This window comes from Anomaloglossus baeobatrachus, chromosome 8 (assembly GCF_048569485.1).
Source record: "Anomaloglossus baeobatrachus isolate aAnoBae1 chromosome 8, aAnoBae1.hap1, whole genome shotgun sequence".
NCBI lineage: Eukaryota > Metazoa > Chordata > Amphibia > Anura > Aromobatidae > Anomaloglossus > Anomaloglossus baeobatrachus.
In genome coordinates this window covers 219,157,002-219,172,987 of record NC_134360.1, presented here as the reverse complement: position 1 = coordinate 219,172,987, position 15,986 = coordinate 219,157,002, and the positions used below count along the sequence as shown (strand labels likewise).

General features: G+C 50.5%; 1 protein-coding gene across 3 annotated transcripts in view; it reads right to left on the bottom strand.

Moving 5' to 3' along the window:
- TTLL7 (tubulin tyrosine ligase like 7) overlaps positions 1–15,986 on the bottom strand; it is a 144,434-nt gene that overhangs the window by 89,904 nt on the left and 38,544 nt on the right. For all 3 annotated transcript variants that reach the window (XM_075320226.1, XM_075320225.1, XM_075320227.1), the window contains 5 exons: positions 14,843–14,964; positions 11,610–11,677; positions 10,790–10,948; positions 9,584–9,800; positions 451–615 (listed from right to left, as the gene is read on the bottom strand). In XM_075320226.1, the coding sequence (XP_075176341.1) occupies positions 451–615; positions 9,584–9,800; positions 10,790–10,948; positions 11,610–11,677; positions 14,843–14,964 (731 nt within the window). The remainder of the gene's footprint in view (positions 1–450; positions 616–9,583; positions 9,801–10,789; positions 10,949–11,609; positions 11,678–14,842; positions 14,965–15,986) is intronic.

The following is a 15,986-nucleotide window of genomic DNA, read 5'->3' as shown; positions in this document are numbered from 1 at the left end:
CCCCCAGCACATAGAGACTATAGCACCCCCGGCACAGAGAGACTATAGCACCCCCGGCACAGAGAGACTATAGCACCCCCGGCACAGAGAGACTATAGCACCCCCGGCACAGAGAGACTATAGCACCCCCCGGCACATAGACTATAGCACTCCCCGGCACATAGCGACTATAGCAGCCCCCCAACACATAGAGACTATAGCGCCCCCTCCGGCAAAGAGACTATAGCACCCCCGGCATGTAGAAACTATAGCACCCCTCCTCCCGAGGCACATAGCGACTGTAATGAGGAGGGTCTGGGGGATTGAGGGCAGGATGACGATTCTCCTGTAGGTGTGGATAATAAGGAAGTTACATTGTGTCACCCAGTTCCAGTGTCAGAGGGTACATCGTTATATCCATCATCCCCGCCAATATCTCATGTATCTGCAGTAACAGTTGATGGATCTTACAGAAATGTCGTTCCAGAACTTGGCCACGTCATGGTCATTGGCTCGCAGGAATTCGGTGAACCATCGGATGGAGCGTTTGCTGCCTCGATCCTCCGTCTCGTCGCGCTCAAAGTTTTCGTTGTGTTTGTTGACAGAGTAGTTCGTGAGATGCATGAAGAGCTGATTCTACGAGAAAAGCCACAAGGAGTTACAACAGCAACGGCGCCCACCGCTGAGGGTATGGGGAACTGCAGGGACATAACCATATAATGGGCGGATGGGCAGCAGCGGTTCCCAGGAGTAGCCCTCTAAACTGGGGTGCGATGCCCACTGCTGGGGGCACAGGTAACTGCAGGGACATAACCATATAATGGGCAGCAGCGGTTATCAGGAGCGGACCTCTAAACTGGGGTGCAATGCCGACTACTGGGGGCACATGGAACTGCAGGGACATAACCATTAATGGGCAGATGGGCAACAGCAGTTCCCAGGAGCGTCCCTCTAATAATAATAATAATCTTTATTTCTATAGCGCCAACATATTCCACAGCGCTTTACAATTCAGGAGGCTTATATACAGTACATATCATATACATAAACATATACAAACAAGTAACAATTATAGAAGATACAATATTTAAAGGGAAAAATGGCAACCCTGCTCGTGAGAGCTTACAATCTACAATGAGATGGGGGAGGGGCAAGGTACAAGTGCTTATTTACAATGACAATCCAGCCATCTCATGGGGGATAGATAGTGGTTTCCTGGACCAGTGGGCCCGAGCCTTGAGATGCCTTTGGGTGCCATGGAGTTTGATGTGGAGTTATGTTGTGAGAAGTTGAAGAGGGACTATGTGAATCGAATCTGATTAGGGAGTGTGATAGGCCGCCCTAAAAAGAAGCGTTTTTAGGGAGCGTCTGAAGCTGAGTAAGTTGTGATTTGTCCTAACTTCTTGGGGTAGAGTGTTCCAGAGGGTTGGTGCAGCTCGGAAGAAGTCTTGGATTCGGGAGTGGGAGGTTCGAATTAGTGTGGATGTTAGTCGAAAGTCATTTGCAGAGCGTAGAGAACGGGTGGGGTGATAGACAGAGAGGAGGGTGGAGATGTAGGGGGTGCCGCACTGTGGAGAGCTTTGTGGTGATAGACAGAGAGGAGGGTGGAGATGTAGGGGGTGCCGCACTGTGGAGAGCTTTGTGGGTGAGAACAAGCAGTTTGAATTGGATCCTGTGATATATGGGCAGCCAGTGCAATGACTGGCAAAGAGCAGAGGCATCCGAGTAGCGGTTAGCCAGATAGGTGACCCTGGCTGCTGCATTAAGGATGGACTGTAGAGGGGAGAGTCTAGTTAGGGGGAGACCAATTAATAGAGAGTTACAGTAGTCAAGGCGAGAGTGGATCAGGGCCACGGTGAGGGTTTTTGTCGTTTCCATTGTGAGAAAGGGGCGGATTCTAGAGATGTTCTTGAGGTGCAAACGGCAGGTGCGGGCAAGAGATTGTAGATAGGAAGTGAAGGAGAGATCAGTGTCAAGTATAACACCCAGACAGGACACAGAGAGGGAGATGTCAGGTTTAGGAAGGTTGGGAGATGGAGGGAAAAGCAGATGTTCAGTTTTGGAAAGGTTAGGTTTCAGATAAATAGCAGACATGACATTGCAAACTGCAGTCAGGCAGTCACTTGTGTTCTGTAGTACAGCGGGGGTGAGCTCAGGGAATGAGGTGTATAGCTGTGTGTCATCAGCATAAAGAAGGTACTGAAAGCCAAATCTGCTGATGGACATTCCAATTGGGGCAGTGTAGAGGGAGAAAAGAAGAGGGCCAAGGACTGAACCTTGAGGGACCCCAACAGTGAGAGGAAGAGGAGAAGATGTGGAGCCAGCAAATGATACACTGAATGAGCGGCCAGAAAGATAGGAAGAGAACCAGGAAAGAACAGTGTCCTTTAGGCTGATAGAATGGAGCATAGAGAGAAGGACACTGTGGTCAACAGTGTCGAAGGCGGCAGAGAGGTCAAGAAGAATAAGCAGAGAGTGGTCACCGTTACGTTTTGCTGTCAGTAGGTCATTGGTCACTTTGACAAGGGCAGTTTCTGTTGAGTGTAAAGGGCGGAAGCCAGACTGTAAAGGATCTAGAAGAGAGTGAGAGGAGAGGTAGTGTGTGAGGCGAGAGTAGACCAGGCGCTCCAAGAGTTTAGAGATGAAGGAGAGATTGGAGACTGGTCTGTAGTTGCTTGTGCAGGACGGATCAAGGGACGGTTTTTTTAATAATCGAGTAATGATAGAGTGTTTGAGGGAGCAGGGGAAGATACCAGAAGAGAGAGAGAGATTGAAGAGTTTAGTTAAGTGAGTGTCTGGAGTAGGTGTGAGGGGAAGGGATCAGTAGGGCAAGTGGTAGGACGAGAAGAAGAGAGGAGCCTGGAGACTTCCTCCTCTGTGACTGGGTCAAATGTGGAAAGTGAGCTGGATGGGATATGGGGAGGGATGGGATTCACAAAGCTTGGTGGCTGGGAGCTGATCTCTTGGCGGATGTTTTCTATTTTCTCTGTGAAATACGAGGCCAGGTCATCAGCATGAAGGTCTGTGATAGGGGTCTGTGCTTTGGGACTGAGGAGGGAGTGAAAGGTGTCAAAGAGCTTTTTTGGATTGTTGGCTAGTGAGGAGATAAGGGTGGTGAGGTAGGTCTGTTTGGCGAGGTGAAGGGAAGAGTTGTAGGTCCTTAACATGAACTTGTAGTGGATGAAGTTTTCTGGTGTGCGGGATTTCCTCCATAGGCGCTCGGCACTCCTAGAGCATCGTTGGAGAAATCGAGTTTGTGATGTGAGCCAAGGTTGTTCTACTCGGTGTTTGGAGGTTCTGAGGGTGAGGGGTGCTACTTTGTCCAGGGTGCTGCTGAGTGTGTCATTGTCGTGCTTTACAGCCAGATTAGGACAGGAAAGTGAGGAGATAGGGGATAGTGATAAGTGTAGAGAGTCTGTAAGCGTTTGAGAGTCAATGGCCTGTAGGTTTCTGAATGTGTGATAGGTGGGAGTGTGCTGGGGCGGACGAGGCTTTGTGAGCTTGATGGAGAGGATGTTGTGGTCAGAGAGGGGAAGAGGTGAGTTGTCAAAGTGAGAGATTGAGCAGAAGCGGAAAAAGACCAGGTCAAGGGTGTTACCATCTTCATGTGTCTCAGAGGATGAGAGCTAAACTGGGGAGTGGCGCCCACTGCTGGGAGCACATGGAACTGCAGAGACATAACCATATAATGGGCGGATGGGCAGCAGCGGTTCCCAGGAGCGACCCCCCCTAAACTGGAGGAAAAGAAGTCCCGGCAATGAAACCCTCACCGCAGGCCGCACCAGGGGTCTCAGCAGCAGGATACGAGGATCTATACAACCAATAGTCACCCTGTAAGGACCCCGAAACAATGTCCCCTTATTGGAGCGCCCACATATTTCATCAGGGACATTAATATCCTGGAAAACCCCTTTAAATAAGTGTTTTATGGTGGAAAAGTAGTGACGCTACAAAAGAAATCTACAAAAACATGGTATGTACAGACAATCAAGTTATTAAATTATAAAAACAATAGAAATAGCAGCAGTATAAGGGGGGACGGCCGCCCCTCCCCCACCTATACACCCTAAAATGGGGCCACTACAAATTACAATGAGTAGATGGAAGAATAAACAGTGCAGGATTCTCAGGGGCAGAGATGGGATTATGTCCCAACTTTACGATCTGAAAAAGCTCTAAACAAATGAGTGAATGGAAATGATCCTCCGCGATATCAGGTCATCCTCCAGGTCCTCTTTCTTTACTCTGAGAGTAAATAACGGTGATTCCCCCTCACAGAGAAAGTACCAGGACTGGGGACAGGCGGCGGCCATGACAGTCCCAGTGATCGCCACAGGGTGGACGTGCTGTTATTCCGTGCGCTGTGTCTGCCACTTAGTGGCCACTGCTGGAATTACACAATCCATTTCTACAGCGTTACATATTTTTCTAGATGATTCCGTGATTTCTGATTGGGATTTTTTTGCCTTTTATTTGGACTAAAACTTTAGATTTCAGGTATTTTCATACCACATTCATTTTGGTATTTTCCGCCCCCGTCACGTTCTGTCCGCTGTCATTATCCAGAGGTTTTCAGATCATTTATCATTTCGGGCTTTTCCAAAGAACATGTCCCTGCACGGCCGCGCCGATTCCCCGGTGTATCCCCCCGGTCTCATTTTATACCCCACAGATGAAGAATAACGTGCGACATTTTACTCTATAAAGCTGCAAAGAAAACAAATAAAAAGGAGCATGTTTTATTTAATTTGCGCCTCATCCTTCTTTGTGTTCTTTGTTTTTTGCAAAGACCAACAACAAAAACAGAACCATGGGACAGAAGAAAAAAGGTTTAAAAGACACAAGAGATGAACCCGGGTCGTTGTGTTATCCTGAACTTCAGAGCTGTATTCATAATACTTCTCCAGGACTGAAGACCAGCGCCGGTCTGCTCAGCTCGGCCCGTGTTTGCTGCTGACTGTACAGGTCATATCTCCACAGATATCAGATTATGAAACACTGGATTTACTCCGAGTTGTAAAAATTGTAGTAAAAAAGTGTCCGAAAAATTGTCAGGAGTCATAAAGGGTCATCCATCCTTTAAAATGGCCTTTACTTAGGACCAGCCATTGTTACACGGCACAAGAACAAAATACGTCTCCTACCGGGCAAATACCCAGCGTCCGGAACCAGATCGAGTCCGGCAGCAGATCGAGTCCGGCAGCAGATCGAGTCCGGCAGCAGATCGAGTCCGGCAGCAGATCGAGTCCGGCAGCAGATCGAGTCCGGCAGCTGATCGAGCCCCGCACCTGATCGAGCCCCGCACCTGATCGAGCCCCGCACCTCATCGAGCCCCGCACCTCATCGAGCCCCGCACCTCATCGAGCCCCGCACCTCATCGAGCCCCGCACCTGATCGAGCACGGCATCTGATCGAACCCCGCACCTGATCGAACCCCGCACCAGATCGATTCCAGCACCTGATCGAGTCCCGCACCAGATCGAGTCCCGCACCAGATCGAGTCCCGCACCAGATCGAGTCCCGCACCAGATCGAGTCCCGCACCAGATCGAGTCCCGCACCTCATCGAGCCCCGCACCTGATCGAGCCCCGCACCTGATCGAGCCCCGCACCTGATCGAGCCCCGCACCTGATCGAACCCCGCACCTGATCGAACCCCGCACCTGATCGAACCCCGCACCAGATCGAGTCTCGCACCTGATCGAGTCCCGCACCAGATCGAGCCCCGCACCTGATCGAGCCCCGCACCTGATCGAGCCCCGCACCTGATCGAGCCCCGCACCTGATCGAGCCCCGCACCTGATCGAGCCCCGCACCTGATCGAACCCCGCACCAGATAGAGTCCCGCACCTGATCGATTCCAGCACCTGATTGAGTCCCACACCAGATCGAGTCCCGCACCAGATCGAGTCCCGCACAAGATCGAGTCCCGCACAAGATCGAGTCCCGCACCAGGTCGAGTCCCGCACCAGATCGATTCCGGCACCAGATCGAGTCCGGCACCAGATTGAGTCCGGCACCAGATTGAGTCCGGCACCAGATCGAGCCCTGCACAAGATTGAGCCCTACACAAGATTGAGCCCTACACCAGATCGCATCTGGGGTCAGAATTGTTGGAGCGTCAGGAAGTTTTCTTACAGATAGGTTTGCGGTGAGTTTGGCATTTGTACAGACGCGTTTTACTCCGGATCTACGGCAGAGTTTTCATAGTAAACAGAATCTGAGACTGTAATGGAGGAACATTTCCCAGTCTGGAGTGCCAGTCTCACGGGATCAGCGCCCAGTACTGAAGCGTTTCCGGCATCGGCTTTTGCACTTGTCACATTTGCCCAATGCAATCACTGGCAGTCGCCCGTCCTCCATCATGTTGGGATCTCAGCCACCTGGATATCTGTTCTCCATTGTAGAAATATCTTTCTGATCAGTGCAGACCATTAATATGTGACTAATGGAGTCCAGCATCCCGGTAATCAGCTCACAGGAGGGTCTGCAGCCGCTCAGTGACAACTGCGCCCCCCTCACCGCTTACACAATGCCCGCCAACAGGTTTCCTTTAAATGAAGAGGGACGGGGGGCCATCAGAGTGATGGGGGGCCATCAGAGGGACGGGGGGCATCAGAGTGATGGGGGGGCCATCAGAGTGACGGGGGGGCCATCAGAGGGACAGGGGAGCCATCAGAGGGACAGGGGGGCCATCAGAGGGACAGGGGAACCATCAGAGGGACAGGGGAGCCATCAGAGGGACAGGGGAGCCATCAGAGGGACAGGGGAGCCATCAGAGGGACGGGGCCATCACAGGGAGACCGACCTCCACACTCCGCACACCGGAGCCTTTAATCACGACTTTGCCCTAAAACATCTTCACGTGATTAAACTCAGCGAGATCCATGAAAAATGTCACCGGCTGCTGAGCGTCCGTCACGGCCATCAATTACCGAGCCGTCAGGGCGATCACAGCCGCAGCCCCTGGTGTTAGGGGCCCCGATAATGAATGGCTCCTCGGGGAGCGCCGTCACCAAGACAAATCTCCAGATGGTTTTGCTTAGTGAATCTTTCCGGTTTCTCGTCTCCCCTCGATGATGGATCAGATTGTCGGAGGTTTCGTCCCCGTCCAGGACCTTCACTCATTTCTCACAATTATATTGTTTACTCGGCCGCGGCCATTTATGAGCCGTAATTACAATAAATGATACCGCGCCACGCTGTTTACCTGGAGACGACATGTAGGCACGGACGGGGCAGTGTGAGGGTGGGTGGTCCGAGCGGGCGCGGGTAATGAGCCGTGGGGTAATGCATTAGTTACATATTCATTCACTCTCAGACAATGCACACGGCGGCGGTGGCATCACACAAGTGCTGTCTATCCACAGAGTCCACAGCACAAAGGGTTACTGGGAGCAGAAGGGTCTGGGGGCTCCATGATAAGCCAATATCTGGGGCATCATAGCCAAACCAATGCTTATTAAAGGGAATCTGTCAGCAGGTTTCTGGGAGCAGCATGATGTAGAGATGGAGCCCCTGATTCCAGTAATGTGTCACTTAATGAGCTGTCTGCTGTCTCCTCTGATGATTCCAGTGATGTGTCACTTACTGGGCTGTCTGCCATCTCCTCTGCTGATTCCAGCGACATGTCACTTACTGGGCTGTCTGCTATCTCGTCTGCTGATTCCACTGATGTGTCACTTACTGAGCTGTCTGCTGTCTCCTCTGCTGATTCCAGTGATATGTCACTTACTGAGCTGTATGCTGTCTCTTCTGCTGCAGACCTCACAGTTATACAGAACTTAGGAATATACTGGACTACCTGGCAGGCTGCAGTGGTGACATCACAGAGCTGCAGCCAATCACTGGGCTGAGAAGTAAACAGCACGAGCCATCATGTCACCACTGCACCCTGTACACAATGACAAGAGCAGCGGCGGGGAGGCAGCACCAACCCCCGAGAGAGCAGCACCAGACCCCAGGGATGGCAGCACCAGAAGCAGGGGATGGCAGCACTAACTGCAGGGGAGGGCAGCACCAGCCCCAAGGGAGGGCAGCACCAGCCCCCGGGGAGGGCAGCACCAGCCCCCGGGGAGGGCAGCACCAGCCCCCGGGGAGAGCAGCACCAGCCCCCGGGGAGAGCAGCACCAGCCCCCGGGGAGGGCAGCACCAGCCCCCGAGGAGGGCAGCACCAGCCCCCGGGGAGAGCAGCACCAGCCCCCGGGGAGAGCAGCACCAGCCCCCGGGGAGAGCAGCACCAGCCCCCGGGGAGGGCAGCACCAGCCCCCGGGGAGAGCAGCACCAGCCCCCGGGGAGGGCAGCACCAGCCCCCGGGGAGAGCAGCACCAGCCCCCGGGGAGAGCAGCACCAGCCCCCGGGGAGAGCAGCACCAGCCCCCGGGGAGGGCAGCACCAGCCCCCGGGGAGGGCAGCACCAGCCCCCAGGGAGAGAAGCACCAGCCCCCAGGGAGGACGAGGATCAGTGGATTTTATTATTTTTAATATGGCCGGTACCAATTTGTAACAAAGGGTGAAACAAGGAAAACAAAACCCCTCCAAAAGGGAACCTGACAGTACATTTGTGTCATTGCTGCTCTCTATATTTTACGCTGCTGCATTTCAAGAATATTTGGCCGGGGACATTGGGACAGATTCAGAATTTGCAGGTTTTTTCCTGATTCTTCTTTTTTGACTTGTGATATTTGATATTTTTTGCTGTTCTGTGCAAAATCAAAAACACTATTTTGCTACGATTCATTACATTTGTGCCTGTTTTGTGTCTAGTTTTTCACCTTCTTTTAAGTATTCCCCTGTTGTTTTTGCTTGTTATTTTTTCTTGTTTGTCATTGTGAACAGGGTTAGAGGTTTCCAGATGTTTTCGGCAGATTCATCAATTGTGAAATTTTAAAAAGTCACTAATTTTTGTGTCCAGTCCATCCTTGGCCCGATTCTATGTTAATTTTTAAATATTTGTGCAAATTTTGTGCCATCTTAGCAGAACATTTGACTTATGGTGATAAAAACTAACAAAAAAAGATGAAAAAAAAAAAAACAAACATTTCTTATTTTACATAAAGTTAATGACTAATTGAGCCACTTTGGAAATAAACGTCCCCAAATACAAGGAAAAAAAAATAAAAAAAACTGACTTTAAAAAAAAAACAACAACAATGTAAAAGATGAAAGTGACTGGGAGGTAATTGCCCCAATATTACACATTCCTGATCTGTAGAGTGCTGCAATATTCTAAGTGTCCACTAGATGGCAGCAACAAACCAGGGCGGCCGCTATAGGGAACCTATACAGACTGTTCTTCCCAGAACCATAGAAAAAAAAAATGTCCTCAATGTTTCCTTTCTCAAGTTGTTAAAAATTCAGCCATTTTTGGAAGTAGGGAAGACTCATTACTGCACTGCCTTAGGGTCTATAGTCACAGTCCCCACCGCACCCCTCCGAGATTAGTTAGGTCAGAAATATACAGCTACCACGGGCACGACCATCATCCCGCCACCCATTACATCCCTCCCATAAATGGTAGCCCGTCCCCGGCAGCCTCCCGATTTCAGCTCCGGAGGCTCCACATCTTCCCACTTCTCCCGCGTTGTCTCCCTCACGTGCACTCACCAGGTTGGATTCGGAGGGCGGGTGATACTTCTCGGTGCCCATCCGCACCAGCCCGTCATTGTACAGGAATATCCTCAGCGGATCGCAGGACGTCACCAAGATGTAAATTCGCAAATCAAATTTGTATCCTTCCAGTAGGAAAGGTTTATCCAGATATTCCTGGACGATGAGATGGTCCTGAGCCTGCAGACGCTCGCCGTTCCGGATCAGAGAGATCCTGGGGGAAGGAAAAAGAGAAGATGCTGAGTGATCACAAACAGGTAACATAATCTGTGCACTAAGGCAGAGCCCAAGGAAAGGGGCCAGACGCCAGAGCAGAGCCCGAGGGGAGGGGCCAGGTGCTAGAGCAGAGCCCGAGGGGAGGGGCCAGGCGCTAGAGCAGAGCCCAGGGGAGGGGCCAGGCACTAGAGCAGCGCCCGAGGGGAGGGGCCAGGCGCTAGAGCAGAACCCAAGGGGAGGGGCGAGTTGCTAGAGCATAGCCCGAGGGGAGGGGCCAGATGCTAGAGCAGAGCCTGAGGAGAGGGGCCAGGTGCTAGAGCAGAGCCCGAGGGGAGGGGCCAGATGCTAGAGCAGAGTCTGATGAGAGGGGCCAGATGCTAGCAAAGAGTCTAATGGGAGGGGCCAAACACTAGAGCATAGTCTGAGGGGGAGGGTCCAGAGGCTAGAGCAGAGTCTGATAGGAAGGGCCAGACACGGGGGTAGGGCCTGAACGCGTGGAGAATGACATAATCACAGGGAAAAAAACTAGTGACATCATCAGAGCTCTGCCCATGGATTTTATAGGGTTTTTTTGTTTTCTGGTCACCCTGTAGCTTCTTACAGGCGTTTGCAAGATGTAACATTTGTGCCACTTGTAGGATAAAGACCGCACAAATAATAAAAGCACAAGACTGGTGCGCTGCAGTGCCAGACCCCGCTGTATGGATGAGACCCTCGCTGTATTGGTTACTCAAAGCCCCAGGAAGCTGTGTTTTTCCCCTTTTTCGGTTTGATTCCATTGTTCACAGATGACCCCCTGCAGTACACATCAGGAGCTTTTCCAGTTTTTAGGCATTATATATCAGGGTGTTATCAGTTTGCCGCCTGCGCTCCATTAGTAACGTGCAGACCACCAGAACAGCGGTGTGGATACGGCTTTCCTGAGCACTGGGGTCCTCCTACGGTGGGCACCACATCCCCCGGTCACACTCTACATGGGGTGATTACCCGTGGCCCATGGCTCCATTCGCCGGCTTGATGATGAAGGTTTTCTGCTTCCTTTTCTTCTTTAGCTCCTTCACGTAGTTCTGGTACTGGGTGTATTCTGCGGGGAAGATCCAGGTGCGGGGGATGAAGCCGTATTCATGAGGCTGACACTTCATCATCCTAGAAAATACGACGGGGAAACGTTCCACATTACAAAACCCCTGTAATTCTGCTCTACACAAGCGATATCAGAACAGAATCAGCGCCTCCTGCAGTCCAATAGAGCAGCAGCTGCAAGGGAAAGCGCTAGAAGGAAGTCCGGGCGAGAAGTAAAGGGTTAATAATGACCATATCATAAATGGTGGTAAAGAAATCTCTGCGCCTTCACCGGATCGAAAACTGATTGAGTGACTCTTCCCTTCTGCTCAATCAGGCCGCAAGGACTGATGACAAATCCTTCAATATCAAATGTTCCTACCGTTCTGAGCATGCAGCTCCCATGCAGAGCTATGCACCTCCACGGTACCAGACTTCAGACGCCGCCGCTCCTGCAGGCTCTCCATCTGTCACCTCCGTTTGGGAGCTCAGTCATAAGGACAGGACAGATGGACGGGAATCTGACTGCAGAGTTTGTAGTCTGTTACCATGGAGAAGCATAGATCTGCAGAGGAGCTGCAGGCACAAAACGGTCGGACATTTCTAATAAAGTTCAGTTGCACAGTTGCCTCCTTTTGCATATTTAATGCATTGGGATCATCTATATAACGAGGCCATGAAGGTATGGAGGCTTTCATCGTACACAGAGCCAACACCAGACCCGGATTTCAGCAAGACGACTTACTTGGTCATGTTTCTCGAGAGGCAATCCTTCCGGCAGATCTCTCCCATCCCCGGGAAATGGTTGATTCTCTGAAAAATGCACAAAAGTAGAAATACGTGATTGTGGAAGCTGCCCGATGCCCGCGGGGACCCCAGAGACCCCGGAGACCCCGGAGACCCCAGAGACCTTGGAGAATCCAGAAACCCCAGAGACCCCGGAGACCTCAGAGACCCTGGAGACGTCAAAGAATCCAGAGACCCCAGAGACCCCATAGACCTCCGAGACCCCAGAAACCTCAGAGACCCTGGAGACCTCAGAAACCCCGGAGACCTGAGACCCTGGAGACACCAGAGACCTCAGAAATTCCAGAGACCTCAGAGACCCCAGAGACCCTGGAGACTTCAGAGACCCCGGAGATCCCAGAGACCCCGAAGATCCCAGAGACCCCAGAGATTACAGAGATTACAGAGACCCCGGAGATCCCAGAGACCTCAGAGACCCTGGAGACCTCAGAGACCCCGGAGATCCCAGAGATTCCAGAGACCCCGGAGATTCCAGAGACCCCGGAGATCCCAGAGATTCCAGAGACCCCGGAGATCCCAGAGACCTCAGAGACCCTGGAGATCTCGGAGACACCAGAGACCTCAGAGACCCCAGAGACCTCAGAGACCCTGGAGACTTCAGAGACCCCGGAGACCTGAGACCCTGGAGACACCAGAGACCTCAGAAACTCCAGAGACCTCAGAGACCCCAGAAACCCTGGAGACTTCAGAGACCCCAGAGATCCCAGAGACCTCAGAGACCCTGGAGACCTCAGTGACCCCGGAGATCCCAGAGATTCCAGAGACCCCGGAGATCCCAGAGACCTCAGAGACCTCAGAGACCCTGGAGATCTCGGAGACACCAGAGACCTCAGAGACCCCAGAGACCTCAGAGACCCCAGAGACCCCAGAGACCTCAGCCCCCTAAAGACTCAGCCTGTTCAGATGTCACTCTTTGGGAAAGTTTTATCATTTTCACGTCTATATTTTCAGAATCCTGGTTTCCTCACTTTTCTGTAGACACCGCTCCGGCTCGCTGTAAACTGGAGGCGTTTTATTTGTGAAGCGATATGTACAACGTTTGAATATTTTTTATTTTTTGCAGAGTGAATAAAACAGCTATTCTGTCGCATTATGTGTTTAGGTCATTAAGGCAAAAACACGGTGATAACGTCGCACACAGGCCGATAGTACAGCGGGAACCAGTCTATGGACTTTACAGCTCCACTTTCAGATCAGCAATTTTTTTTTTTTTTTACAAAATAATTTTACAATAAATTTTAAATTCTTTTTGTATCACTACACGACATGTATATTTTCCACGACCCGCAAGAGAACTGGTTTGTTTTTTGCAAGATACATTGTAATTTTTATTGGAGCCATTTTGAGGGCACTGCGAAAGTCAGTGATCCCTTTTATTTCGGAGGGTTTTTCAGAGGCCGGATGAATAATTCTGGGATTGATTTTGCAATCAGGGGCGTTTCTTTAGGTGCGTCACTGGTAACAATTCATTCCAGGTCTTCACATATTTAGATTATTCTCCCATAGTACAGAACAGAATAAAAAAATATTTTAATTTATGAATTTCTCTAAAACTTTTACAGAGGTTTTTTTAGGGCTTTTTTCTTTTATCCCTTTTTGGCCACGTTCACACACAAAAAAAGAAACATGAAGTGTATTAGACTCCTCCACTTTTGGTCTTTGTCTATTTTTATCATTCAGGTTTGTTTTTTTCTCTAAAAACATAAATAAAAATAAAATAATGCTTATCCTGGAAACCAGTTTAAAACATCCCCCGATGCCGGCGCAGCACAGACCACTCACTGCACGTCTTCTCATCTTCTTGTCTTTTTCTGATCACTCATAAAACTGAAATCAAACTTGCAACTGAACTCGGGTACCAGTCCTGGTTGTTTTTTGAGTTTTTTTTCATAGACCATTGGTCCTCAACAAAAACAAGCAAGCAAAAGAAAACAACGGACAGGGCCTCTAAGGGGTACTTTGCACACTACGACATCGCAAGCCGATGCTTGCGATGCCGAGCGCGATAGTCCCCGCCCCCGTCGCAGCTGCGATATCATTGTGATAGCTGCCGCAGCGAATGTTATCGCTACGGCAGCTTCACATGCACTCACCTGTCGTGCGACGTCGCTCTGGCCGGCGAACCGCTTCCTTATTAACGTCACACGACAGGCGGCCAATAGCAGTGGAGGGGCGGAGATGAACGGGACGTAAACATCCCGCCCACCTCCTTCCTTCCGCATTGCCGGCCAGGACACAGGTAGGAGATGTTCCTCGCTCCTGCAACTTCACACACAGTGATGTGTGCTGCCACAGGAACGAGGAACAACATCGGACCGTCGCAGCAAGGCAATTATGGTTTTCGGCGACGCTACACCGATGATACGATTACGACGCTTTTGCGCTCGTTAACCGTATCATCTAGGCTTTACACATTACGATGTCGAGAGTGACGCCGGAAGTGCGTCACTTTCGACATGACCCCACCGACATCGCACCTGCGATGTCGTAGTGTGCAAAGTACCCCTAAGACTATAAGAGATACATTTCTATCTGCATAAAAAAAGATCTAGGGGTCTTCTGTAGCCCCTTAGATTGTTTCCTTCCACTGTATAACCACTTAGATGCAACAGTCAACCAGAACTGTGGCTTCCAAGGAGGTTAAATGGCCGGGACGATCTCTGAGCATTGTGTCAGCTGTGGCGCAGCTCCTGGCACCCGGCCATGATGGCGCAGCTCCTGGCACCCGGCCATGATGGAGCAGCTCCTGGCACCCGGCCATGATGGCGCAGCTCCTGGCACCCGGCCATGATGGCGCAGCTCCTGGCACCCAGCCATGATGGCGCAGCTCCTGGCACCCAGCCGTGATGGCACAGCTCCTGGCACCCGGCGAGAAGTCAGCAGTCTCGTCGTCTCCCTGACTCCTGTTCCCATGTCACTTCTGGACTATACTCTTCTGTAATAGCTTGGTCCAGAGTAGAAAGTGTTAAACCTTGGTCTCCATTACTATGTGGTAGAAGCTTTCCATACAGACTCCTCCATAGAACCGTGTGCACGGATCCAATGCAGCGGGCGCCATGTGAAGATGTTTCCCTCTAGAAACCTGGTGTCACTAATGTGTCCACGGAGCGTATCAATAATGTACGTATAAGTGCATCGTTTTACGTAACCCCCCCTCCTTAGCCGCCGCACCTGATAGTTCCTGAGCTCAGCAATTCTTTCGTGTTGTACAGCACAGTCGTTCCAGATGAGGTTCGCCGTCTCGTCTTCATCTCGGCTCTTCACAAAATGCATCTCCTCGATCACTGTGCGGACTGGGAGAAACCACGCCACATTAATTGTACATCACAAAGGAATATGGTACTACAAATCCCAGCAGGTCACAACAGCCACATGATATGGGTTACATTTCCAACATAAATCATGCTCATCCAGTGTATGTAGCAGGTCATAACAGCCACAGGTCACATTTCCAGTATAAAGCATGCTCATCCAGTGTATGCAGCAGGTCATAACAGCCACAGGTTACATTTCTAGTATAAAGCATGATCATCCAGTGTATGCAGCAGGTCATATCAGCCACAGGTTACATTTCCAGTATAAATCATGCTCATCCAGTGTATGCAGCAGGTCATAACAGCCACAGGTTACATTTCTAGTATAAAGCATGATCATCCAGTGTATGCAGCAGGTCATATCAGCCACAGGTTACATTTCTAGTATAAATTATGCTCATCCAGTGTATGCAGCAGGTCATAACAGCCACAGGTTACATTTCTAGTATAAAGCATGATCATCCAGTGTATGCAGCAGGTCATATCAGCCACAGGTTACATTTCTAGTATAAAGCATGATCATCCAGTGTATGCAGCAGGTCATAACAGCCACAGGTTACATTTCTAGTATAAAGCATGATCATCCAGTGTATGCAGCAGGTCATAACAGCCACAGGTTACATTTCTAGTATAAAGCATGATCATCCAGTGTATGCAGCAGGTCATATCAGCCACAGGTTACATTTCCAGTATAAATCATGCTCATCCAGTGTATGCAGCAGGTCATAACAGCCACAGGTTACATTTCTAGTATAAAGCATGATCATCCAGTGTATGCAGCAGGTCATAACAGCCACAGGTCACATTTCCAGTATAAAGCATGATCATCCAGTGTATGCAGGAGGTCACAACAGCCACAGGTCACATTTTCTGTATAAACCACTCCAATCATTACACGAGAATTACAATGGCTGGAAAGTAAGATCCATGTGAACACTCTGCTCCCAAGGATAGAAAGAGAATCCTGACAGTCGGCACAGTGTACAGGCTGCGCAGGCGGT